A 24,379-nucleotide genomic window follows, 5' to 3' on the forward strand; every position below is an offset into this window, starting at 1 on the left:
ATCAAAATAATAAAATTAAAGTATATTAATATTAAATCTATATAATAAAATTAAATAATTAAAAAATTATTTTTAATAAAATCTAAGCATAATATTTTCTTCAAATTCATGAAAAAATTAATTAAAAAACACTATACTTTAATTTTATTAATTAAAAAATATTAATTAATTTTTTAAGAATATTATGCTTAGATTTTAACGAAAATATTATGCTTAGATTTTAAGAAAATATTATTTTTTTCTTAACGTATAACCCAAACCCGACCCGACCCAACCCAACCCATTGTTTTAGTCAAAAATCGGCCGTTGATTGTTAGTTTTTAACGAAAATGTTGACGGAGGACCAAAATGATCAAAATTCCATATGTGCAGGACCAAAATGATCAAATGTCCATATGTGCAGGACCAAAAAATCCAAAAGATAATGTTGACCGTTAGTTTTTAACGGAAATATTGACGGAGGACCAAAATGATCAAATGTCCATATGTGCAGGACCAAAAAATCCAAAAGATAATGTTTAGGACCAAAATCGTAAAATGGCTATATGTTCAGGACCAATTTTGGCCTTTACTCTACAAATTATGATAAGAATCAAGATGATGAATTTAATTGGTGTTATTTGGGTGATAAAATGGCAAACAAGATAAAAAATAATAATGCATTTGATATGCTTAATAGATAAAAAACATTTTTGTTCTTTTAATTATATGAATTTATATAATTTCATGTTTTAATGTCTATTTAATTAATTACTATGTTTTACATGTTAGATTTAAAATGATCATTTTACAGTCGGTTGTATTAGCATGAATTTATGTATAAATTATGTTTTTAATTTTTACTTAACTATTTCTAAGCTAAAAATAAGTGAGGTGCTTGATAGCCTAAATTAATTACGGATAAATATAAAATGGCAATTTGTTTTTGTTTTTTTAATCTTATTTTGATTATGATTAAATAAATTAATTAATCTGAGTTGAGGGATGATGCAATCCAAATAGGGTCGCACCAACTTTACTTAATGGGAATGCTTTTTCACATGGGCCAAGCGGGCCGAGTTTATTTAACTTTTTGATAAATCAAGATTAGTAATCTAATCATGCCCGTAATTATGCTACCAAACATAGCCCAAGTGATGCAGCAAAATCTGTAGCTTCTTCATCCACTGATTCCATCATAAACTTCCATGAGTGTTCCTTCTCTTTATCCACTTCTTCAGTTCTATTGAAACCATCAAATTTACAAAATTAAATTTGTCTTGTTCCAAAATTACTTCCTCTTGATTAGTCATCAAAACAAACTAGATATAAACGTCTACGTTCTAAAAAATGGAAACTCACACTTGACAATATTATTTTAAGGACAATTGTACATTGTTAAGAATCAAGAGCATTGGATATATTTAGCATTTAACCCCACACAACGCAACGAAGCATATTGGGATTCAGAATTAAAAAGAAACCATTGAATCAAGGTTAGAAAATTGGGGAAGAGAAAAACTAACAAAAATGTATACAAATTCCAAGATTTCAAAAGGCAAAAAGAGGGGAAAGGGGAGGTTAAAGTTTACTCTGTTATAGCCATTCCCGAATTCTCGAGGTCTATTTCACCCATCCCGGTATCTTCTTCGTCTTCACTGTCTTCATCACCACTGACATCTTCATTTTGCTGTCCAAGCTTAGCCATATGTTCTGCGAGTAGCTTATCCTCCCGTTCGCTCACCTGAACACAAAATTATACTCGTTAAGTACACATATGTATGTTGATAGGTGTGTTGAAATTAAGAGCAAAATTTTAAAATTCATATTTGATCTATAGCTATAGCTTACCGCTCTTGGTGGTTCCTTAACAGTAAGTTTTCCTTTTTGGCGTTCAATCTCTTCAGTGCACGCTTGAATTGCCTTGGTAAGCACTGTGATTCCTTGCTCCTAACATTATTATAAAATAAAAACGAGCATTTAGAACCGTACAAAATCCATTTTTAGTTCACAACACTCTTAGATATATACATAAGTGATTACCTTGTCAAGAGTCTGGGTGGTAAGGACATAAGCTGGAGCAGCAACAAGTTTCATTTTAACAGGACAATCGTCATTGCCAACAGCTTCAGCTTTACGCATTGCTTCCTGTGAACATCACCAATAAATCAGTACTTGCAAAAAGAAGTTTTGCTTTGAGTAAGATGCATAAAAAAGAAGAAAAAAGATCGAATGAATAAGTGAAGGATGAAGACCTTTATGTGCAGAACACCATCAAACTGAAAACATTTCATTTCAATATCTGCACGAATCTTCAAGGGTTGAGGCGTCATTCTTCTCCTAATATTTTTCACTAAAGCATCTTTGACTTCCTCTGATATTGCAGGAACCACTTTCTTCACCTAATAGAATGACCGCATGTAAAAAGCATGTAAAACTGATGGAAGACTGAAGATAAATGCTAATCTTAATCTGAATGAACACTACCTCTTGTCCATCAGGACCAGCTTCTGTGATTTCGCGAGTGAGGGTATCAAGAACTGAGTTGGGATCGTTAACCATCACTTTGAATGCCTGTATTTTTAAAAATATAAATTACTAGAAGGATAATAATAAAACGCTACTTGAGGCAGGAATTCTAAACAATTTTTCTTTATATATAGTATACTAAGTCTCACCTCAAATGCATGCCCATATTTCTTGTACAACGGCCAGCCAACATGAATATACAGATCCTACCAAAATATACATGTCATTAGTGAAAATGCATGTTAAGATATCACAGAATGAGATGGATATCTTTGCGTCACTGAGTGTCGACAAAACATAGAAAGTACCAAAAGAAACGTAAATAACCATAGGTACTCTTTCCAACTATTTGGAGATGAAACTAATTCAAGATTTAGTGATTTACCAAACCATAAGTTCATCAAACAGAGAACACACTACATATCTTACAAGCAAATGAAGTTAATAGCACCAATATACAACCAAATATGCTGACAACCATATTATGAGTTACATAGGCATGAACCAACTATATAATATACCTGAAAAATATCATTCTACAGATAATAATACATCTACTTTCATAAATACGCCATCATGCCAACACACTCCGAATTAACATGTGAAACTCATGAAGTCTATTAACTGTAATACTATCATGACCATGAGGTGAGGTTGGCAAAGAGTTTATGAGTGTAAACTATCAATTCAAACATTATACAGTAAAATACTGAATTTATAAAATAGATACACCCAGTACGAAACTTGAAGACTAATTACGTTTCAATTAATATAAACAAAATCCAGACAAAGAAATGGGGCAGGGGACACTACGTGACGCAGCAAAATAAACAGTTCTACAGCTTCATCCACTTTTTCCGTCATAAACCTCCAACAATTTCTCATTATCCAATTCTCTACCTACTTTTGTTATCAACTTCTCTAAAACTATATGAAATATCACAGAACTACTTCAGTTACTGTACGATCAGGGATCTTGTTTGCACACAAGCATCAAATCATAATATCTTGAGATATTCAATTCTAATGAAACCATCAAAACAGTATATCAGCAGATAATTTCCTGAACAATGAAACAGAGATCTAGCTACCTAAATCAGTATATAAAAACCTTGAGTTATTTCATTAAATACTAATCAAACATTAAATCATTATGATCAAATATGGAATATTCAATTTGTCTTGTACCATAACTAATTCCTTTTGATGAGTCATCAAAACAAACTAGAGCTCAATTTGAATGTTAAACTAGAAAACGATGGCAATATTACCTTATAACATGGTTAATTCAACAACACAATTTCTTTAACTAAACCTACCAAATAATTATACATTCAAAGCTACAATTCTACAGAACATATGCAAGCACCAGTTCACCTCTTCGAATTCCACACAAATTAAACTGAAGACAAAGGAGAACCATGCGTAATCACTTACTTCACTCAATTTCACAATAGCAACGCAAGCAATTAGGTTTTCCAATTCAAACACACAATTTTTCAACACAAATCAATCCAAAATAAAAACAAACCTCAAGATCAACGCTCATGGTCTCAGCAACATGCCTCATGATCGAATGCACAAGCTTGCTCTTATTGAACCTCTCCTCACAGCCCTGGATGTCCTCCTCGGAGACGCGGCGCTTGCTGAGATCAATATACCCCTTCTCTTTGTCGACACGGAGCACCATGACGGGCTCGATGCGGCCGACCTTGATGAGGCTGCTGATGCTCCGAATGCGGCGGCGGGAGAGCTCGGAGAAGAGAATCATGCCTTCGATGTTGTTGTACTCGAGGAGCGAAACGTACGCGCCGCTGTCGGCCATGCTCTTGACCTGAATCATCACCGCCTGGTCCACCTCCGGGTACCTCGCCTCGTACATCCGGCACTCCAGATTCGGCCCGTTTGTCGCCATTGAAAACGGGTCGGATCCTGCCTGCGGAATTAGGGTTTTGGAGAGAAAGCAGCAAGAGAAAAAGGCAGTAAAAATGTTTGTAGTGAGAGAAAATGAGGTTTTTAGCGGAGAGAGAAATCAATTAATAACAAAAAAAAGTTAAATTATCATGTGATGAAATTTAGATAAAAGATCTTTTACATTTATATTTCGCTTTTTTCTCTAAATAAACATAATGTTATTATCTTAAGAAAATATTGATATAAGTGCTAGAAATTGGAAAGTCACACTCGACGATTATAGGATTTAAAAAAACAATTTATTGAAATAGGTCAAAAGATTATTTTAGAATGTGGTTCAAATTATATCTATATAGTAGTAATACGCTATTTGCGTAACTAAGGAATAAGAATTTTTGGCAATGTTTTGACATTTATTTGAATTGTATGAAAAAAAATCACATACTCCTACTATCTAATAAAGTAAATCTATATTATTTTGGTCGAGCTTTATTGGTCCAACAATTTCGTCCAACAATTTCATTTATGATAAAGTGAAACGTGAAATCAATATTTACTCTCTTTTTAACATACATCATTTTCTATTACAATTGATCTAAAGAAGTTGAGGGATAGAGTATTTTAAATTGTCCTTCAAGTTATATCAATATAATACACTATTTACATAAAAATTGAAGAATTATAAGGCTTTTGATGTAATATTTATGGCTCAAAATAAATATTCTCTCCATCCACCAAAAATTAGCTACTACTACTGTTATGTGGGTAGATTCAATTTTCCAACAATGTCTTAATATAATTATATAGATTTTTTTATAATAGCTACATCCCCTACATACTACCCCCGAAATTGATAATTTTCTAATTCATGAATTTAATAAATACCTGTCAAATGATTATTTTCTGCTCAAATATAATTTATCTGTTCAAGTAAATTAAATAATAGACTGCCTAATTTTCACGAGTCCCTCTACTCCAAAAAATAAATTTTGCTTAAGAAGTGATTAAATGTAAACCAAAAAATAACTTAAAAACAAAGTAGTTTATTCTAGCTTTATTCTTCTAGTTCTTTATTTATTATATTTATTTTACTTAATCATAATTACATTTAATGTAAAAGAAAATAATTATTGAGAAATTAGAAAACTCGCACCTTCATTTTTAGTTATATATTAATATTAATTTTATGTTAATAAAAAAGTTAGAGAGAGAGAGAGAGTGAGAGTCCATCACTCAGAAGCTGTTGGCTCTTTTGTTTGTTTCTCTGATTCGTTGGAAAACGAAAATTCCATTCCCGAATTTGGATCTTACTTCGCGGAGCCACAGGATGGGCAATCAATTCCAACTTTCCAGTGATCTGATGGTAATGGAAGAATCTCTTTTCGCGCGATCATTTTTGTGCTTTTTTGGATCGATGCCTCGAATCTCTCTGCATCTGTGCATTTCTTATTTATGGTTGTAAGATTTGTGATTTTGAGTTTCAGTTTTTGCTGTCGCATTTGGCTGGTTCAGTGATCTCTGATGGGAAAATGTTTGGGTCTAATTGATGATTATTGTTGTTGGTATTGGGATCTAGAGGGTTGGATTAGCTAGTGTGAGAGCTTATAGTGAATCAGAATTGGCTTGAATCTTAAACTGTGAGTGATTTGATGAGTAATTGAACTGCTCGGGTTAAGGATATGCTAATCTAGTTCTGGATGAATGAGTTGCGAAAGGGTTCAGCATTGTGGATTTAACAATGATCTAACAGTTTATTATACATAGTATTAGACGAGCTGCTGTTGATTGATATCAAGATTCCATCTTTTATTTCTGTAGGACTGATTTATCTGAATTGGTGCATTGTATAGCGTTTGCAACCAGGATGGATTGGGCTCGATGATGAGCTTTATTGAAACTTTTCTCGTATCAATTTCATGTAGTGAACTGCAACATGTTTGTTGAGTTGTGTTGCACTAAGTTGAAGCTCTAGGGGTTGGTTATTACGAACTGACTTTCAATTTAAAGTTCTGGAAATTGGAATGATTTGGTGTTTAAACTAGGTTGAGTTACTGACCATCTGTATACTTGCTAGGGCGACATAAGATCCTCAGATTCACTAAGGCGAGCTGTGTTTATTCAAGTTATAGCTAGTTTAATAGTGGAGACATGATTTTCATTGGAATTTAATAGGTCACTTGAAGAAGATTTAGGATTTCATTCTATAGGAATTGAGATCATGAGGCATGATTTGATTTGATTTGATATTCAGGTTAAATTCTAAGATTCTTTTTTTAAGTCATGGAAAAACTGGTATATATGTTCTGTAGTTTTTCAGTCCATAAATGATTCACCTTCATCGATTGACACGACAAATTTTACCATGTTGATTTTGCAGGACTTTTTTTTATCATTTTGCATTAGTTCCTAGCATTTAATGAGTGCAGATCTTACATGTGGTCTGCTTACTTCTCGTAACTTTTTCTAGAGGGGGTAGCAGCTGCCTGCATTGCTACTTTTGCTCCTGCAAAGATGGTCTTCAGCAAAATTTCAGAATTATTTTCTCCCGGACTGATTCGTTTATCAGCATCTAACAAAGCACCCGGGTCGCCTATACCTGCTTCACCTAGTGGTCTCCCCAAACCTGAGAAAAGGAGTAATCTAAGACTCTCCTATTCCCTTCAGGATTTGTCTACTTATCGCCGGCTTGATATAGAAGAAGGAAATCAAAATGCTGGAGTAGAAAGAAGTTCAGGTCATGCATTGCCACCATATATCTTTGAGAAGGAAATAGGAGCAGCAAGTTTTTTGAAGGAGAAGTTATCACCAGGAACTTCATCCAGAAAGAAGAGGTGGATTACAGTAATCTGTATTCTCATTGGCTTATTTCTTGTTTCATGTCTGTCATTTGGTCTCCAAAATCTTTACACAAACTGGTCTAGAGGAACTAACAGGTTCTATGTTGTCGTAGACTGTGGTAGCACTGGGACACGTGTCTTTGTATATCAGGCTTCTATTAGTCACGAAAAGGACAACAATCTTCCTATATCATTAAAATCTCTGCCTGAAGATTCCTCTGGGAACTCTGTTGCCCGGAGTGGGAGGGCTTACAACAGAATGGAGACTGAGCCCGGGTTTGACAAATTGGTGCATAACATTTCTGGGTTGCAGAAGGCAATTAAACCTCTAATTGATTGGGCTGAGAACCAAATTCCAAGAAACTCACATAGTAGTACCTCTCTTTTTCTTCATGCTACAGCTGGAGTTCGTAGGCTACCGAGTTCAGATTCTGAATGGCTGCTTGAGAATGCTTGGCTGATCCTGAAGAGGTCACCTTTCTTGTGCAAAAAGGAATGGGTTAAGACTATCACGGGTGTGGAGGAAGCTTATTATGGATGGATAGCATTAAATTATCACACTAAGGTGTTTGGGTCGATTCCCAAAAAAGAAACATATGGTGCACTTGATTTGGGTGGCTCATCACTTCAGGTTACTTTTGAAGGTAAACAAGGTGACCTTGATGAAACGAGCTTAAAATTAGGGATTGGCCCTGTTAACCATCATCTGAGTGCCTATTCTTTGGCCGGGTATGGTCTCAATGACGCATTTGATAAATCGGTTGGCCATCTTCTCAAAGGGCTTCCTCATATTAGTAATGCCAATTTGACAAGTGGAAAAGTAGAAATTAATCATCCTTGTTTGCAATATGGTTACAAAGAACAGTATATGTGTAGACACTGTTCACTTTTAGAAGGTGGGAATTCTGGAGTACCAGTTCAGCTTGTGGGAGTTCCAAATTGGGCCAAATGTAGTTCGCTCGCCAAAGCTGCCGTCAATAGATCTGAATGGTCAAACAGTAGCGTAGGAATCGATTGTGGGCTTCATCCATGTGCTCTTGCTGAAAATAAACCCCGTCCTCGTGGCCGGTTTTATGCTATGTCTGGTTTCTACGTCGTGTACCGGTTCTTCAACCTGACTCCTGACGCTACTCTTGATGACGTGCTAGAGAAAGGCCACAGATATTGTGACAAGTCTTGGCTTGTTGCTAAGAAGAGCGTCGTTCCTCAGCCTTTCATCGAACAATACTGCTTCCGAGCTCCATATGTGGTGCTCCTCTTGAGAGAAGGACTGCACATTCCTGATAGCCACGTGACGGTTGGTTCGGGAAGCATAACTTGGACCCTTGGGGTCGCTCTATTTGAAGCTGGAAAGGCATTTCCGTTTTCTGGTAAATCCCGCGGCTATGATATATTTCAAGTGAGGATAAACCCACTGTTTGTTTTAGCTTTCTCTTTAGTTGTGCTGTTTTTCTTGGTCTGTTTCTCGTCATGTGTTGGCAAATCATCGATATATCTGCGGAGGCGATATCTCCCTCTTTTCAACCACAAAAGTGTGTCATCGGCATCCGTTCTCAATATCCCTTCTCCTTTCCAATTCAAACACTGGAGTCGTCCGGTCCACATAGGTAAACTTCCTCTTACTTTCGCAACCTAAATGCGATTGTTTCGCATATGCACGCATGTTTATACATAATCTCTCAACTTTGTTGTTGTTTTACAGTAGATGGAAGGGCTAAGGATCCGATGAGTCCAGTTCCAGGTACTCATGGTGGCGACAAGTTCACCAGATCACACGTAGCGCACAGCTACTCATCAGGCAGCTTGGGAGAGCTCCAGTTCGGAAACACTAATGTTGGCCCTGCCTGGACCCCTCCGAACAGAAGCCAAACGCGTCTCCAGAGTAGGAGATCCCAATCGCGGGAGGATCTCGTTTCTTCCATGGCAGAGGGAAATGCAATGAAGCCCTGAGACCAAACACCCGCAACCAAGAAAGTGAACAACCAACTGCAGGTCTCTTGAGTGGAGTGGTTGCTGCTGCATGATGTTTTCCCACAGAAACGAGACGTGGAAAGACGAAGCGGAAGGATGGAGTTTGGAGATACATAAAAGGTACATATGAATGTTGTTAGGTGATGCCAATAACATGAGGTTAGTCTCTAGCTAAGTTTATATATTCATTCATTGAGGTTATTTTACTCTTAGATTTATAGGGTTGGTCACCTCTATTTGAACTAAGACATTTATTTTAGTATTCTTTGAAATCACACACATATATATACTTCCTCCGTTAGTTGTCCCTTGTTAAGTAATTCGTACTTCTTTTTTAATATTTCCACTATTGTAAGATTACAACTTAGTTGTAGCAATTAAGGTGCTGAGGAGATAAAGTTTGTTCTCATAAAAAGAGTATGGATTTTTGGATAAGTTTGTAATTACATAAATAAAGTAGTGTCGAACGCAATAAAATTATGAAAACACTTCAGAGAATGTCATTTCCAACACGTTTCTAGATAAATTCACAGCTCCATCAACTTAACTAATTCCAATCTATAAAGATGGTGTATTGGTTTTTATTCGTTTAGCATTGAACATACTTGACAAAATTCAGACATGATTAGCTAAACACATATCTAAGTCCTTTTCATTGATGGTAACATCTAAGGAAAGGCAAAGTACAATTAACTATAGATGCATCAACACATAACAACTCAACAGGAAAACTCATAGACAGGGACTAGCTAATGAATAACGAAGATGCTAAATTAGAGTTTGTCCATAAAATTCGTCTAGATTTATGTGGGATTGGAACAACATAAAAACCAACCAATAATCCAAAGCATGGAAAACACTACAAACAATCAAAACCATTGAGACCATGGAGTGATTGATGTGAAGAAGATCATGGCACGTTCTGGAGTTGGTACTAGTCTATGGAGAAATCCTACGAACTTCGATCTTCTTTTCTGACTTTGTCCGAACTATATCCTTAGCTTCAATCTCAACCTATATGGTGTGAAATATATCTAAATGAGTCAAAGAAACACTCTCAAATGCACGAATATAATTCTATTTGATTCACATCACTTCCTAGTTTCTTGAAACCTTAATTAACTTTTATTCAATACCAAAATTTGTCTTCAAAAATGATTTCCACACTAATTATATGATGTGCAAACCTAAAATGAAAAGGAAATAAAAATGTAAATAAGAAATAAAATTTGAAAATCTGTAGTATGATGTTTTAATTCCTCAAACGGTCTCCGATGACCAAAATTCATTATGCATCAACACACCTCCAATGTCTGATTCCTTAGCCCGTTTCACAAGTCCTATGTGAATATCAAATTATTCCGAGGCCGTGACTTTTTAAGATCGTCGGCTGGAACTGCATCAATAAGATGAACTCCATAAGATGGTTAATGAAGGAGAGGAATTTAAAGCACTACAATTACATACATAAGAATTTAAATTTGTTTGGAATTTTATTATATGGGAAATTGAACCAAAGTAATTGCAAAAAAAAAAAAAGAAGATTCATTTTACATGTGTCCAACAAATATAACTTGTCTCATTTATGATTCTCAATATTAGCAAGGTTTCATGAAAGAAAACAATGAAGATAAAAAAGGCGCACAGCTTAAAGAATTTTTTTTACAGAATCATCTTTGTAACCGTGAATTCACAGAAGCTGTACCGATAACAACAAAAATCATATACTATTAATATTTGTCAATTGATTTTCTCTATGATCGGATGGTTCTATCTTAAAATTGTTTTGACAATTTGGTAGTTTTGGAAATATATGTAAAACCGCAGGCCAAATATAAAAAAACAGAGAGGGATCCATTGCTTCTGCATATTCTTTTCGTAAACGGATATTTATAAATGATACTTGCAACAACATTCAAACGGGTTAGCCACTCTGAATCAATCCGGGCAATCTCTAATTTTGATGCACAACTCTACAACATTACTTATTAAATGGTTGCTATGACAAATGATGGTACTTAATAAATTGTGACTCTCAGGTATCGGGCTTGCCAGCGTGTCAGTCCAGGACTCCAGCGGGTTGGGCGGCGGTTGCACCGGAGCAGCAGATGTGCTCCAGCACGGGGTGGTGTGCCCGCCCCCATAACCCCTCCTGCACAGCAACATCACCGCCACTTCCTCTTAATTGCCTCACCCGCTAGCTATCGACGGAGCCATTGCCGGATTCCAAGCAGAATCACACCTACTATACTGCAATCAGAAAATCAGTCCACAAAATGCAATTCAAGTGAATATATTTAAAAGTAATTTTAATCTTATTCAAGAAGTTTGCATTTGATTGGACAAAATCTTCTTAAGTAGTTTGCATTTGATTGAGCCATTTTTTATCCAATTATTTTTGACATGGCTCTAGGCAGTATAGTCAAATATCACTCACTTATCAATATCATTTTCCAGCCGAATAGGATAAAATTGTCATTTTAAACAATTGCCACTTTATATTAGTATAGATATGAAAAAACTGTTAAAATGAAATTGGTAGAAAAAGTTCCTTTACATCATGTCTCCTACCTATTCTGATCCCTCTCTTTCATGTACTCAAAATACAGTTTTTCCACTATTTATATGAGGTGCGAACCCTAAAACGAAAAAAGGAATTAACAAACTTAAATAGAAAACAAAATTTGAAAAATTGTACACGCTATATTCATCCACGCTATATTTTTCTACTCGGCATTTTTTTAGGTGTACAGAAAAATTGGTGGAAAAAGTTTATAGAATATTGATTTCATTTTCATTTCATGGAAATAGACACTATTACCTTTTTAGTACGTCACGTAGAAATAATTCATATTCATTCATGAAAACTTTGAACCTTCCCATACTATATTCAGTCCATGTTGGAAATTTTTTTCCTTCAAATCCTGAAATCTTCAACTTCTTCAGATTTGTATGAGGTTGGAGGGCTTCCAACACACTCTCGTCATTTCTTTCATCTTCTCTACCATCACTCCACGTAATACGCCAAATCAAATAACTTTGGTTTCTGAAATATATTTGCTTTCAGAGCCTCTTCCTTATCATGCACCATCTCCAGATCTTGGATCTCTACTGATCCTTTGAGATTCTTCAAACTTCCGAGCTCTTCAATTTGGTAGCCCTTCTCTTTGCCCACTCTGAAGTGAGGTAGTGTTTGGAGATTAGTCAATCTCCCAATCTCCGCTGGCAACTTTGTACGAGAATAGATATGAAGATGCCTTAAGTTAAACATATACTTCAACGTACTTGGCAGATTCTCTAACTCCCAGCATGCTCTTAATGTTTGCAAGTGATGGAGTTTACCAATCCATTTCGGCAAGTTTACAATTTCTGTATAATAAATATTCAGATTTCTCAAATGTACCAACTCCCTAATTGAATTGGGCAACTCATTATAACCACCAGAAAGAGTCAGATTATGCAGACGTTCAAAGTTTGAGAATATAGTACCAGGAATTCCACCTTTCAAGAATAATGTACGCAAATGCTTGGCCACATTTTTTGGAATAGGACTTGATTCTTCTTCAACAAACTTGTATCCAACTACAATACTGCCACCTGCATTATTGGATACGACAGAAGATGCAAGATCATGCACAAGATCATGCATCGCACACTCTGAAACATTTCCATACTCATCTTTATCTGCAACTTGCAACAAAGAGTTTTGTAGAAGCACATTAAAAAACATGTCTCCCACGGACTCCATGTCATCTCTTTGGCTTGGTTGAAGAAACCCTTCTGCCATCCATAGTTCAATCAACCCCTCCTTCACGATTGTCCGACCTTTTGGGAAAACCGAACAAAACGTGAAGCACTTCTTAAGTGACGATGAAGACAGGTGATCAAAGCTCAATTTCAATATTTTTGAGATATTTTCCCCTCCTTCAGCATCCGAAAGCCACTTTTCATTGATGATGTGCCACTCTTCTTCGGATTTACCGCGAAGCACTCCCCCGACTATATTGGCAGCTAAGGGCAAACCCTTACATCTTTTAGCAATCTTTTTTCCAATCATCTCGAATCCTGATGGAACTTCACCATTTTCATCAAAAGTTTTGCCTTTGATTATGGACCAACTTTCTTCATCTGATAAGCCATTCAAATGATGAATATGAAATGGGTGAACAATTGAAGCAACTTTTTCACTCCTGGTGGTGATCAAAATGCTATTTCCCATAGTGGAAGTAACTCCAGACATGGAATTTATAAAGTCTTCCCACATTGAAACATCTTCGTTCCATACATCATCAAGAACAAGAATATAAGTTTTAGACTTGAGAACTTCTTTAAGCCTTTTCAGGATAACTTCCTTGATCTCAACTCTATCACCAGTATTTGAAGTCAACGTCGAATAGATTTTGTTGAAAAGACTGATTGGATCAAAAGTTTGGGAAACATGAACCCAAATAAGTGATCCAAATCGAGCCTTTAAGCTTTCATGGTTAAAGACTTTCCTAGTCAACGTAGTCTTCCCCATACCCCCCATTCCCACAAGAGCAAGGATGGAGAACATCCTTTCCCGTGGTAGAGTTTGGGTGAGCATGTGAACCAGTTTAGGCACATCGTCATCTCTGCCAACAAAGATTGGATCAAGACTGATCGAATCCGTCTCAATGGAAGTATGAGCAACAGCAGCAGGTGCGTTCACAACCATGCTTTGAATGCCAAGATCTGTTGCCCTTTTGTTCATACGCTCAAAAGTATCATTGATTTGTTTGATCGTGTGAGCCATATCACGCCGATGTAAAATGCCATTAAATGATGAGAAGCATGAGAGTACCTTATCCTTGCCTTTGGGAGTCTTCATTTTCTTCACTCTTTTGTGGAGAAGATGATAACTCAGTTCATCCAAGACGTTGTCTGCATCGAAAGCCACATCTTCAAGCTCCCTCAACCAGATCTTGACAGAATCTTGGGTGATGGATTTCTTCTCAGCGTCATTCAAGTAGGCTTGAATCGTCCCCAAAGTCCTCTGCAGCTGTTGTGCGTCTTCATCGAGACCCCGAAATAGAGAGTACTCATCCCTGAAAAGGTTGATCAGGTTTTGGACAAGAACTTCAATGGCGGCTGAAGACACTCCTTCCATGGTTTCAGAGAAAATTCTTTTGCAAGTGTATTTTGAAGATGAGGAATGCTTGTGGACGATATGCATTAGCATTATGACCCTTCCCCACCACACTCTCAATTATTGTGTTTGAGCAGCTTTTTTTCTTTGAAAAATTTGTTTGAATTCGAAATTGTTTAAAGGAAAGATTAGGCTCAATCTTCATTTTTCGTTTGGGCCTGTGTCTTTTTATATTAAACTTCCTCATTTTTTATATTTAAACCTTTTAAGAAATAAAGTTAGTCAGTTAGACATGTCATGAAATATACAAATTGTGTTCGTGAGTTTGGTCTTTTCTTTCACTTACTTGGACTTGATTCTTCACACATGGGCCGGGCCTTAAATGGATTGGGCCTTGCTACATATATAGGGGGAGGGAGTGTCTTGTATATTTTCTAGTAATTCAACAAGATTGATCTCTTTCTATAGAAATTATCACTACAAGATAGTATTTAAAAATCATTGTTATTGCATACATTAAATTGTACTACTCCGTACTATTTTCATCCACGCTATATTTTTCTACTCGGCATTTTTTTAGGTGTACAGAAAAATTGGTGGAAAAAGTTTATAATATATTGATTTCATTTTCATTTCATGGAAATAGACTGATACGATCCTAACTCTCTTCTATTATAATTATTTTATTTAGATATCATAGGGATTTAGCATATCTTCTTTTATTATTTTGTTTAGATATTATAGGGATTTAGCATATCTTTTTTGTATCCACACATATTATAAATATGTGTGGAGTCTTCCATAATATTCATTCAATGAAATACAATATTATTTTGGCCAAGTCCACGTGTGATTCTTTGAATCCCTAATTCCTTACGCTACCAGCTACCCGACGGAATCTCTCCGCGCACAGCCGGAAACGTATATCTGATCTGTAGCCGTTGCCCGACGGGTTGGAAACCGCGCACAGCCGCCCAGATTCGTCCTCCGCCGACCCTCACGGGCGCCGGATTTATCTCTTCATAGTTGTTCTCTGTTCTACAACTGGTTAGGGATTTAAGTCCTTAACAATTGGTGCTTTCATTGAGAGATTAGTTAAATTAGAGATTTTCGTATCTTTTCCATATCTTTGTTTTCTTGTTAAGTAAGTTAGTTATTAGCATTATAAATAGGAGTTATTGTAATCATTTGAGAAAGCAATCAAGAATATCAATATTATCGTTCATTCTCTTCTCCAAGTGAGAAAACCGTCGAGCACTCGCCCGCTACAAACATTTATCGATCGCCGATCTACGGACACCGATCAGCCCGATAGGAGGTTTATCCTATCAAATTGGTGCTTTCATCGTGATCTCACCTTCCAACACGCCGATCGAATCACAGCTATATCGCTGCCCGACGGGAATCCACCGCGCACAGCAACTAGCCACACCGATCGAATCATAGCTACGTCGCTGCCCGACGGGAATCCACCCGCGCACAGCAACTAGTTATGCCTTCCCACCATCTCGAACCGAAGTTGCGTCGCTGCCCGACGGAAGATGTTCAACGCACAGCACCAGATTTGGTTTCTGATGTTTTCGACTCTCTTCATTGTGTCGTAGTTCACACCTTGAGGACAAGGTGGATTTCAACCGTGGGGGAGTTGATACGAGCATTATTTAGTTAGTTAAATTAGAGATTTGCGTATCTTTTCCATATCTTTATTTTCTTGTTAAGTAAGTTAGTTATTAGCATTATAAATAGGAGTTATTGTAATCATTTGAGAAAGCAATCAAGAATATCAATATTATTTTATCGTTCATTGGCTTCTCCAAAGTGAGAAAACCGTCTTGCTAGACGGGCGAGTCGGGCACTCGCCCGCGACAGATATTTATCGATCGCCGATCTACGGACGCCGATCAACCGGATAGGAGGTTTATCCTATCATAGACACTATTACCTTTTTAGTACGTCACGTAGAAATAATTCATATTCATTCATGAAAACTTTGAACCTTCCCATACTATATTATTTTACCATTTATAGACTCTACCATCCACTAATGTTATTTCAACTATATTTTCTATTTTTCTCTTACTTTATCTGTTACGCATTAAAACTTATGTCGTCCTTAAAGTGTCTATATCTATAGAACAAGGAGAGTATATTAGTTTTATAATAATTGTATCTGAGATTGAGTTAGTGAAATAAGAGAATAATTACAGTGAAATGTGATTTTATTAATAAATATCCATTTTTGATAAAATGAGAAATTTTATTATGGATGGAAGGAATATTATTCAAAGTGAAAAATCAATCATGCCATCCATTCATGCAATATCTATCGACCAAATTGAGCTATAGTTAATATACCTCTACCAATCCTTGCATGTCTATGGTATATACCATCACCTACGAATGCTCGTATTCCGAATATTCCTAATCTCAAAGTCGTTGTAATTATTTATCACACTTTCAAATCCAAATTTATGAATGAACCACTTATTTCAATCCAACTAAACTATTCCAAAATCCATTAGCTAGCTATCTCTATTCCTAATGGTGGTTGGAGATTTGAAATAGTATCTAACGACTTAAGAAAGCAACTTCTTTGGTAAGAATAAAATAGACCATATATCTTTGTCGGTCAAGAGCTTTACGAAACATTACATCTTAAAGTGGTGATTGGTAACTAGTTGAATTATCAATTAATTAAATTTCTACAATTGCATTAATTATTATTGATTGTATATATTTAGTTGTTATTAAGTCAATTTTAAATTTTCTTCTTCCCACTTTACCTTAACTACTTGATTTCGATGCATTAATTTTATTGTGTGTTTGAAGCTTCATGCAAAGTCAGCAACAAACTTACCAACTTTGTTCATATTCTCCTTTTCTTGTTCAACCATCTAAATCATCAAAGTACTTTATTTGCTTTCGTTCAATGTGACTTAATGGGGTTTTTTTAATTAATTAATTACATAAATATGTATATCCACCACTCAATTCTTCATAATAATTGTTTATAGTATTTCTACATAAACTAACAACGGTGGATACAAATGGGAAGGGAAGGGAGTTAAGCCTCTACTAAATGTTTTATGTTATTAATTTTGTTGAAATAGTTCGAAATCATCTTTTGGTATTTACTGGCGCTGAAAGGGAAGAAAATTGGCCGCCAAAATAATTTTGAGAAAAAAGGAGATGAATAAATAAAATGTCATAAATGAACATTGTTTTATAGTACTTACTAATTAATATGTAGATAGGTCCAAATAAACACCACGTGGACTGATGATGGGTTACACTATTATCTTAATACAAAAAATAGACACCTTAATTTCTCATGACAAAGATAGGAGTGACATATGAATCGTCAATAGTTATGATAAACAATTAAATTAGTTAAATACGTCGACAATAACAAAAGTGTACCTCACTTACGTGTCCTCCCTAATGCACATTGTTCTTGAATAAAATTTCTATTTTTATAAAGTACATATAATTACAAAAGTCTCTTTGGGGCATCCGACAAGGTATATAATTAATCTAATTTAAAATAATATTTGTTGGATGAATGCATAACCTAATTCGAATAACATTACGAGCAAAAATTTTATAGTTAAACTAAGAACCTAATTCGAATAACATTACGAGCAAAAATTTTATAGTTAAACTAAGAACTATTTTCAGCCATTAGATGATGAAGTTCTTTTAGAGTTTGAGAATTTTCGACCCGACACAAATATACACGAAAATAATGAACTGGTGCAAGCTTTATGTTTGTGTCCTTATTGGGTTGATCCTATAATCATAAGATTCTTCCATGTTACTATTGGTCTAAACAACAAAAAATAATTAATAAATACCTTTGACCCGTCCACAACCATTAGTGACGATTATGTGATGAGAATGTGAATATATATCATCAAATAAAACTCATACTACTATTAATATATATTAAGGGTGGGTTTAGTTTGATAAGCTAGTAAAACCAATTACTACTATATATATTAAGGGTTGGTTTAGTTTGATAAGCTAGTAAAACCAAGATATACATATATCTAATGCATCCAACAAATATAACTTGGTCTCATTTATGATTCTTTTACATTAGCAGAGTTTTAAGAAAGGAAACATGAAGAAAACAAAGTTTAGGAAGTACATGTAAAACCGCGGGCAAAATATAGTAAAAAACAGAGATGAGTAGTCCATTGCTTCAACAAATTCTTGTCCTAAACGAAATACGAAAAGAAAATGATACTTACTTGCTACAACATTCACAGGGGCTGGTCATGGACCGTGATATATACACGTTGATTGCGGTTGCGCCACTCCGAATCAATACTTAGTTCCGGGCAATCTCTAATACTAACATATAACGCTTCTAATTTAGTGATGTTCTTCGAAACATCCACACGCTTCAACTTGTGGCAACTATATAGACCAAACGATGCTAGAAATGGGAGATTCCACAACCATTGCGGCAATTCTTCTGCTCCTATATTCTCCATCCTTAACCAACTCAGAACAGTGAGATTCTCAATTGATTTGGGCAGCCACTCCCAATTTTCCACCCCTTTCAAAACTAACCCGACAAGTGAATTGCAACATCCTTGCAGCATCCCTTCCACAGTCTCCGCAATGCCAACACTAGCCTCACTTGACCATTCCACACTCACATCTATCTCTAATGTTCTCAAGCTGCTAAGATCCCAACTCTCAATACTAGCACTACTAGCAGCCATCAATTTAGGAACACCTAAAATCCTCAAATATGTGAGACGAGTAGATGATTTAGCGAGGCAGTCCATTAGCGTTGGCAGATTCTTTAGCCTCCCCAATCCTTCCAATTTAAGATCCTCAACTGTAGGCGCCCACGACTCTAGCATTTGACGCGGCAATTCCATCAGCTCTCCGCATTCTGTAATATTCAGCTCACGGAGGATCCCTCGTGATCGCCCACTTGGATTCCCAATCGACTTCAGATTCTCACAGTACATAATACACAAACCCTTGAGAGAATGGAGGGTGTCCAAGCCATCTGGTAACCCTCTCAACACAGGACAACTTGATATAGTCACATATGAGAGATTCTGATTGTTAAGGAATAGCCATTCTGGCAGACATTCCAATCTATCTAACTCTTTTATTTCGAGTGACGTTAAATGATTGAACACAGTATTTATAGACCTCACCTTATCCAATCCGTCCAAAGAAAGAGACTTGAGATTCGGCAAGTGCTCCAGCCTTGGGACTTCCTCAATCTCTGGGCACCATACGAGTCTTATTTCAATTAAGTTGTCAAGTGGTACCCAAGAGCCTTGAGGCCCATCTTCTACTTCCATCTTCTCACTCCATGTTGGAAATCTTTTGCCTTGGAATCCTATAATCCTCAGCTTCTTCAAATTTGCATGAGGTTGGAGGCCTTCCAAAACACTCTCATCATTTCTTTCATCTTCTCTACCCTCATCCCATTCAAAAGCCAAATCAAGTAAGTTTGGCTTCTGAAACATATTTGCTTTCAGTGCCTCTTCCTTATCACGCACCATCTCCAAATTATGAATCACCAGTGATCCTTTGAGATTCTTCAAACTTCCGAGCTCTTCAATTTGGTAGCCCTTCTCTTCTCCCACTGTGAAGTGAGGTAGTGTTTGGAGATTAGTTAATCTCCCAATCTCCGCCGGTAACTCTATACGAGAAACATAGAGATGCCTTAAGTTAATCAAGTACTTCAACGTACTTGGCAGTTTCTCTAATTTCCATATTTTTGCTCTTAATGTTTGCAAATGATGGAGTTCACCAATCCACTCTGGCAAGTTTACAATATCTTTAGTTGTAATATTCAGATTTCTCAAATGTATCAACTCCCTCACTGAATTAGGCAACTCTTTATAATTATGACCGGAAAGAGTGAGATTATGCAAACATTTGAAGTCTGAGAACTTCATACCAGAAGTTTCACCATGCAAGAATAATGTACGCAAATGTTTGGTCTTCTTTTCTGGAATAGGGCTCGATTCTTCTTGGAGAAACATGTATCGAATTCGGGTGTTGCCATCTGAATTATTGGATAAAATATTAGATGCAAGATCATGCACAAGGTCGTGCATCACACAACTTTCCACATTTCCATAAGCATCACTCATTTGAATTTGCAACAAAGAGTTCTGTAGAAGCACATTGAAAAACATGTCGCCCACGGACTCCATCTCATCTCTTTGGCTTGGTTGAAGAAACCCTTCTGCCATCCATAGTTCAATCAACTCCTCCTTCCGAATTTCCCGACCTTTGGGGAAAACCGAACAAAACGTGAAGCACTTCTTAAGTGACGATGAAGACAGGTGATCAAAGCTCAATTTCAATATTTTTGAGATATTTTCCCCTCCTTCAGCATCCGAAAGCCATTTTTCATTGATGATGCACCACTTTTCTTTGGATTTACCGTGAAGCACTCCCCCGACTACATTAGCAGCTAAGGGCAAGCCCTTACATATTTTAGCAATCTTTCTTCCAATCATCTCGAATCCTGATGGAACTTCACCCTTTTCGTCAAAAGTTTTGACTTTGATTATGGACCAACATTCTTCATCTGATAAGCCATTCAAATGATGAATATGAAATGGGTTAACAATTGAAGCAACTTTTTCACTCCTGGTGGTGATCAAAATGCCATTTCCCGTAGTGGAAGTAACTCCAGACATGGAATTTATAAAGTCTTCCCACATTTGAACATCTTCATTCCATACATCATCAAGAACAAGAATATAAGTTTTAGACTTGAGAACTTCTTTAAGCCTATTCAGGATAACTTCCTTGATCTCAACTCTATCACCAGTATTTGAAGTCAACGTCGAATAGATTTTGTTGAAAAGACCGATTGGATCAAAAGTTTGGGAAACATGAACCCAAATAAGTGATCCAAATCGAGCCTTTAAGCTTTCATGGTTAAAGACTTTCCTAGTCAACGTAGTCTTCCCCATACCCCCCATTCCGACAATAGCAACCATGGAAAAGATCCGATCTTCTTGGATCTGGGTGAGCATGTGAACTAGTTTGGTAACATCATGATCTCTTCCAACAAAGATTGGGTCAATACTTAACGAATTTGTTTCAATAGAAGTATGAGCAACAACATCAGGTGCACTCACAACCATGCTTTCAAGGCCAAGCTCTGTTGCTGTTTTCTTCATAGACTCAAAAGTAGTATTGATTTGTTTGATTGTGTGAGCCATATTACGACGGCGCATAATGCCATTAAATGGAGAGAAGCATGATAGTACCTTATCCTTGCCTTTGGGAGTCTTCATTTTCTTCACTTTTTTGTGGAGAAGATGATAGCTGAGTTCATCCAAGACGTTGTCAGCATCGAACGCCACGGATTCAAGGTCCCTCAACCAGATCTTGGCAGAATCTTGGGTGATGGATTTCTTCTCAGCGTCATTCAAGTAGGCTTGAATCGTCTCCAAAGTCCTCTGCAGCTGCTGAGCATCTTTATCGAGACCTCGAAGCAGAGAGTACTCATCCTTGAAAAGGTTGATCAGGTTTTGAACAAGAACTTCAATGGCTGCTGAAGACGCTCCATCCATAGTTTGGGAGAGAGTAAATGATGATAAGTTTATCTTCCAAGATGAGGAATGCTTGTGGTCTTGTGGACGATATGATATGCCTTTATAATTTAACTCAAACTCGCATTTAAGCTCGACCTTCATTTTATCTTTGGGCCTGTTTTCTGGGCCTCAATTATACTTCCTATTTCCTAATAGTATACTAACGTTTAAGAAATAAAGCTATACGTAGATATGCCCAAAAGCTTCACGAAATACGGGCTTACGTGTTTCTAATTGGGCTTTCTTTCATGTAATTGGACTTGATTCTTCATATATGATAGGGCCAGCTGGGAGGGAGGTCAAATAAATATTTTTTGTTATTCCAATCAGGCTATGAACAAGATTGATATTTGTAATCACTAAAAGATTTTGAAAAATACTCCATCCGTCCATGAAAAATAGGACACATTTACTATTTTTGGTTGTCCACGAAAAATATGGCAGATTCAAAAAATGAAAGTTTTCAACAACTTCTCTCTTACTTTTTTTCTCTTCTCTGTTACTAATAATATGGACCACACATTCCAATAACATTACTCCTCTCTTATTTTTTCTCTTCTCTGTTACTAATAATATGGACCACACATTCCAATAACATTACTCCTCTCTTATTTTTTCCCTTCTCTACTACTAATAATATGAACCCCACATTCTACTAACACTACTTCTCTCTTACTCCCTCCGTCCCCCAAAATTCGTCACCATTTAACCCGGCACGGGTTTTAAGAAATATAATAGAAAGTGGGTTGAAAAAGTTGGTGGCATGTGGGTCCTACTTTTATATATTAGTTTTATAATAAAATGTGAGTGTGAATGAGTTAGTGGAATGTAGGGTCCACTACCAAAAATGGTAAAAGTGAAAGGTGACAAATTTTTAGGGACGGACGAAAAAGGAAATAGGTGACAAATTTTCAGGGACGGAGGGAGTACTTTTTTTCCTTCTCTCTTACTTTACCAATTCTACATTAAAACCCGTGTCATTCATAAAGTGCCCTATTTTTCGTGGACGGAGGAAGTAATTGTTATTGCTTACGTTTCGTCCAAAATATGTTGTTCAGACTTTGACTCGATATGAATTTTTTAAAGTGTACAGAAAAATTGGTGGAAAAAGTTTGTGGAACATTTATTTCATTTTTATATTCTTTTTGTCACATAAAAATAGACATGATTTCCTTTTTCGTACAATCTATAGAATAATTCATATCCATTTATGAATTTTTTTTATTATTCTCACTTACTTTATCATATATCGAGCATGGGTTGTGATCTGTTGCTAACTTTTCTTAAATTACTAACTTGCTAACTCATCAACGTAGTGTATTAAAAATGTCAATACGATGATACTGAAATGCCAACATAAACTTACGTTGATATTTTAATTCATTGCGTTGACATTAATATTTAAATGTCAACACAGTTTATTAAAATGTCAACACAAATATGTGTTGACATTTTAATGTGATTGTATTGACATTTTTAATACACTACGTTGATGAGTTAGCAAGTTACCGATTTAAGAAAAGTTAGCATTATAACGCACCCCTATGGAGCATATTATTCTAATGCTATTTCAATTATCTTTTCTCCTTCTCCTTTATTTTACTAATTATGCATTAAAATTGTGTCGTTTTCAAAGCGCCTACTTCTATGGAATGGAAAGAGTATATATTACTTTTATAATAGAATATAAGAATGTGTTTAGGATGAATTAGTGGATTGTGAGAATAATTATAGGGAAATGTTATATCCATTTTTGATAAAACGAGAAATTTTATTATGGATGGAAGGAATATTAATATTCTACGTGAGCGATGAATTTCTTCCAAGACATTATCAGCATCCATACTTGATCGGCTTCCTTGGCTGATACTTCTCTGCCTTGGCATCGAAGATCTTCTGCTGCTCAGGTTCGGAGCTGTTGGATGCTGCTGCGGCTGCTCTCCTTGGATCATTGGTGGGATACTCGTATCATATTACTACTAATATATTTTTACAACCATTCATTCATGATTTCTTCTCTAAAATTCGTCCGTAAAATTCCTCTAGATTCATGTGGTGTGGGAACAACATAAAAACCAGGCAATCATCCAAAACATGGAAACACTATAAATACTCAAATTAAAACCAGTGAAATCATGGAGTGCTTCGATGTGAAGATCGGTTCAGATCTTCTTAAGATTTCCAAAATTCATCATGCATGAACACTCCTTCAGGGAAATTCAGTGTTTGATTCCTTAGCCCGTTTCGCATGTCCCGTGTGAATATCAAGTTATTCCGAGACTGACTTTTTAAGCACTAGAACTGCATAAAAAGGAGGGATAAGATGGTTAATGAAGCTTATCCATTTCTTTCACGTTTGGAGGAGAGGGAATTTAAAGTACAACAATCACATAAAATCATGAGATTTAGCATATTACTACAATGCTTAAGAATGGACTTTTGTTTTA

General features: G+C 36.1%; 4 protein-coding genes and 1 long non-coding RNA gene across 7 annotated transcripts; 1 reads left to right on the forward strand and 4 right to left on the reverse strand.

Moving 5' to 3' along the window:
* Positions 1-1,436: 1,436 nt before the first annotated feature.
* Positions 1,437-4,523, reverse strand: LOC121775279 (eukaryotic translation initiation factor 2 subunit alpha homolog). The gene is made up of 7 exons (XM_042172337.1): positions 4,040-4,523; positions 2,658-2,714; positions 2,467-2,553; positions 2,235-2,381; positions 2,023-2,127; positions 1,831-1,929; positions 1,437-1,723 (listed from the first exon to the last, which is right to left on the reverse strand). The coding sequence occupies exons 1-7, from the start codon at positions 4,421-4,423 to the stop codon at positions 1,568-1,570; spliced, it is 1,035 nt and encodes a 344-aa protein (XP_042028271.1). The 5' UTR covers positions 4,424-4,523; the 3' UTR covers positions 1,437-1,567.
* A 1,123-nt stretch (positions 4,524-5,646) lies between these two features.
* Positions 5,647-9,531, forward strand: LOC121775242 (probable apyrase 7). 3 transcript variants are annotated; one of them, XM_042172285.1, is made up of 3 exons: positions 5,647-5,785; positions 6,800-8,866; positions 8,962-9,531. In XM_042172285.1, the coding sequence occupies exons 2-3, from the start codon at positions 6,934-6,936 to the stop codon at positions 9,207-9,209; spliced, it is 2,181 nt and encodes a 726-aa protein (XP_042028219.1). In that variant the 5' UTR covers positions 5,647-5,785; positions 6,800-6,933; the 3' UTR covers positions 9,210-9,531. The 3 variants fall into 3 exon arrangements, with proteins under 3 accessions (XP_042028219.1, XP_042028222.1, XP_042028221.1); XM_042172288.1 differs by having other exon boundaries at positions 8,965-9,531; XM_042172287.1 differs by having other exon boundaries at positions 6,890-8,866.
* Positions 9,532-11,877: 2,346 nt separating this feature from the next.
* Positions 11,878-16,343, reverse strand: LOC121773781. The gene is made up of 2 exons (XR_006044845.1): positions 16,280-16,343; positions 11,878-12,051 (listed from the first exon to the last, which is right to left on the reverse strand). It is a non-coding gene; the product is annotated as an uncharacterized LOC121773781 (long non-coding RNA).
* Positions 12,069-14,444, reverse strand: LOC121773780 (putative disease resistance protein RGA1). Its single transcript, XM_042170700.1, has 2 exons — positions 12,720-14,444; positions 12,069-12,599 (listed from the first exon to the last, which is right to left on the reverse strand). Exons 1-2 carry the CDS (start codon positions 14,428-14,430, stop codon positions 12,238-12,240), a joined length of 2,073 nt encoding a protein of 690 aa, XP_042026634.1. The 5' UTR covers positions 14,431-14,444; the 3' UTR covers positions 12,069-12,237.
* A 2,259-nt stretch (positions 16,344-18,602) lies between the features above and the next one.
* Positions 18,603-21,911, reverse strand: LOC121774568 (disease resistance protein RGA2-like). The gene has a single exon (XM_042171417.1). It carries the CDS (start codon positions 21,909-21,911, stop codon positions 18,603-18,605), a length of 3,309 nt encoding a protein of 1,102 aa, XP_042027351.1.
* Positions 21,912-24,379: the final 2,468 nt, after the last annotated feature.

The sequence above is a fragment of the Salvia splendens genome, chromosome 17 (assembly GCF_004379255.2).
Source record: "Salvia splendens isolate huo1 chromosome 17, SspV2, whole genome shotgun sequence".
NCBI lineage: Eukaryota > Viridiplantae > Streptophyta > Magnoliopsida > Lamiales > Lamiaceae > Salvia > Salvia splendens.

Bases quoted from the DNA above. Each gene is read 5' to 3' on its own strand.
- LOC121775279 (XM_042172337.1), bottom strand. From the start codon at position 4,423: ATGGCGACAAACGGGCCGAATCTGGAGTGCCGGATGTACGAGGCGAGG. The intron at 2,382-2,466 runs GTAGTGTTCATT...TCATTCTATTAG, and splicing joins CTGGTCCTGATGGACAAGAG to GTGAAGAAAGTGGTTCCTGC. The intron at 1,930-2,022 runs GTAATCACTTAT...TAATAATGTTAG, and splicing joins CCACCCAGACTCTTGACAAG to GAGCAAGGAATCACAGTGCT.
- LOC121775242 (XM_042172285.1), top strand. From the start codon at position 6,934: ATGGTCTTCAGCAAAATTTCAGAATTATTTTCTCCCGGACTGATTCGT. The intron at 8,867-8,961 runs GTAAACTTCCTC...GTTGTTTTACAG, and splicing joins GAGTCGTCCGGTCCACATAG to TAGATGGAAGGGCTAAGGAT.
- LOC121773780 (XM_042170700.1), bottom strand. From the start codon at position 14,430: ATGCTAATGCATATCGTCCACAAGCATTCCTCATCTTCAAAATACACT. The intron at 12,600-12,719 runs GTACTATATTCT...TTTATTATACAG, and splicing joins CTTGAAAGGTGGAATTCCTG to AAATTGTAAACTTGCCGAAA.
- LOC121774568 (XM_042171417.1), bottom strand. From the start codon at position 21,911: ATGGATGGAGCGTCTTCAGCAGCCATTGAAGTTCTTGTTCAAAACCTG.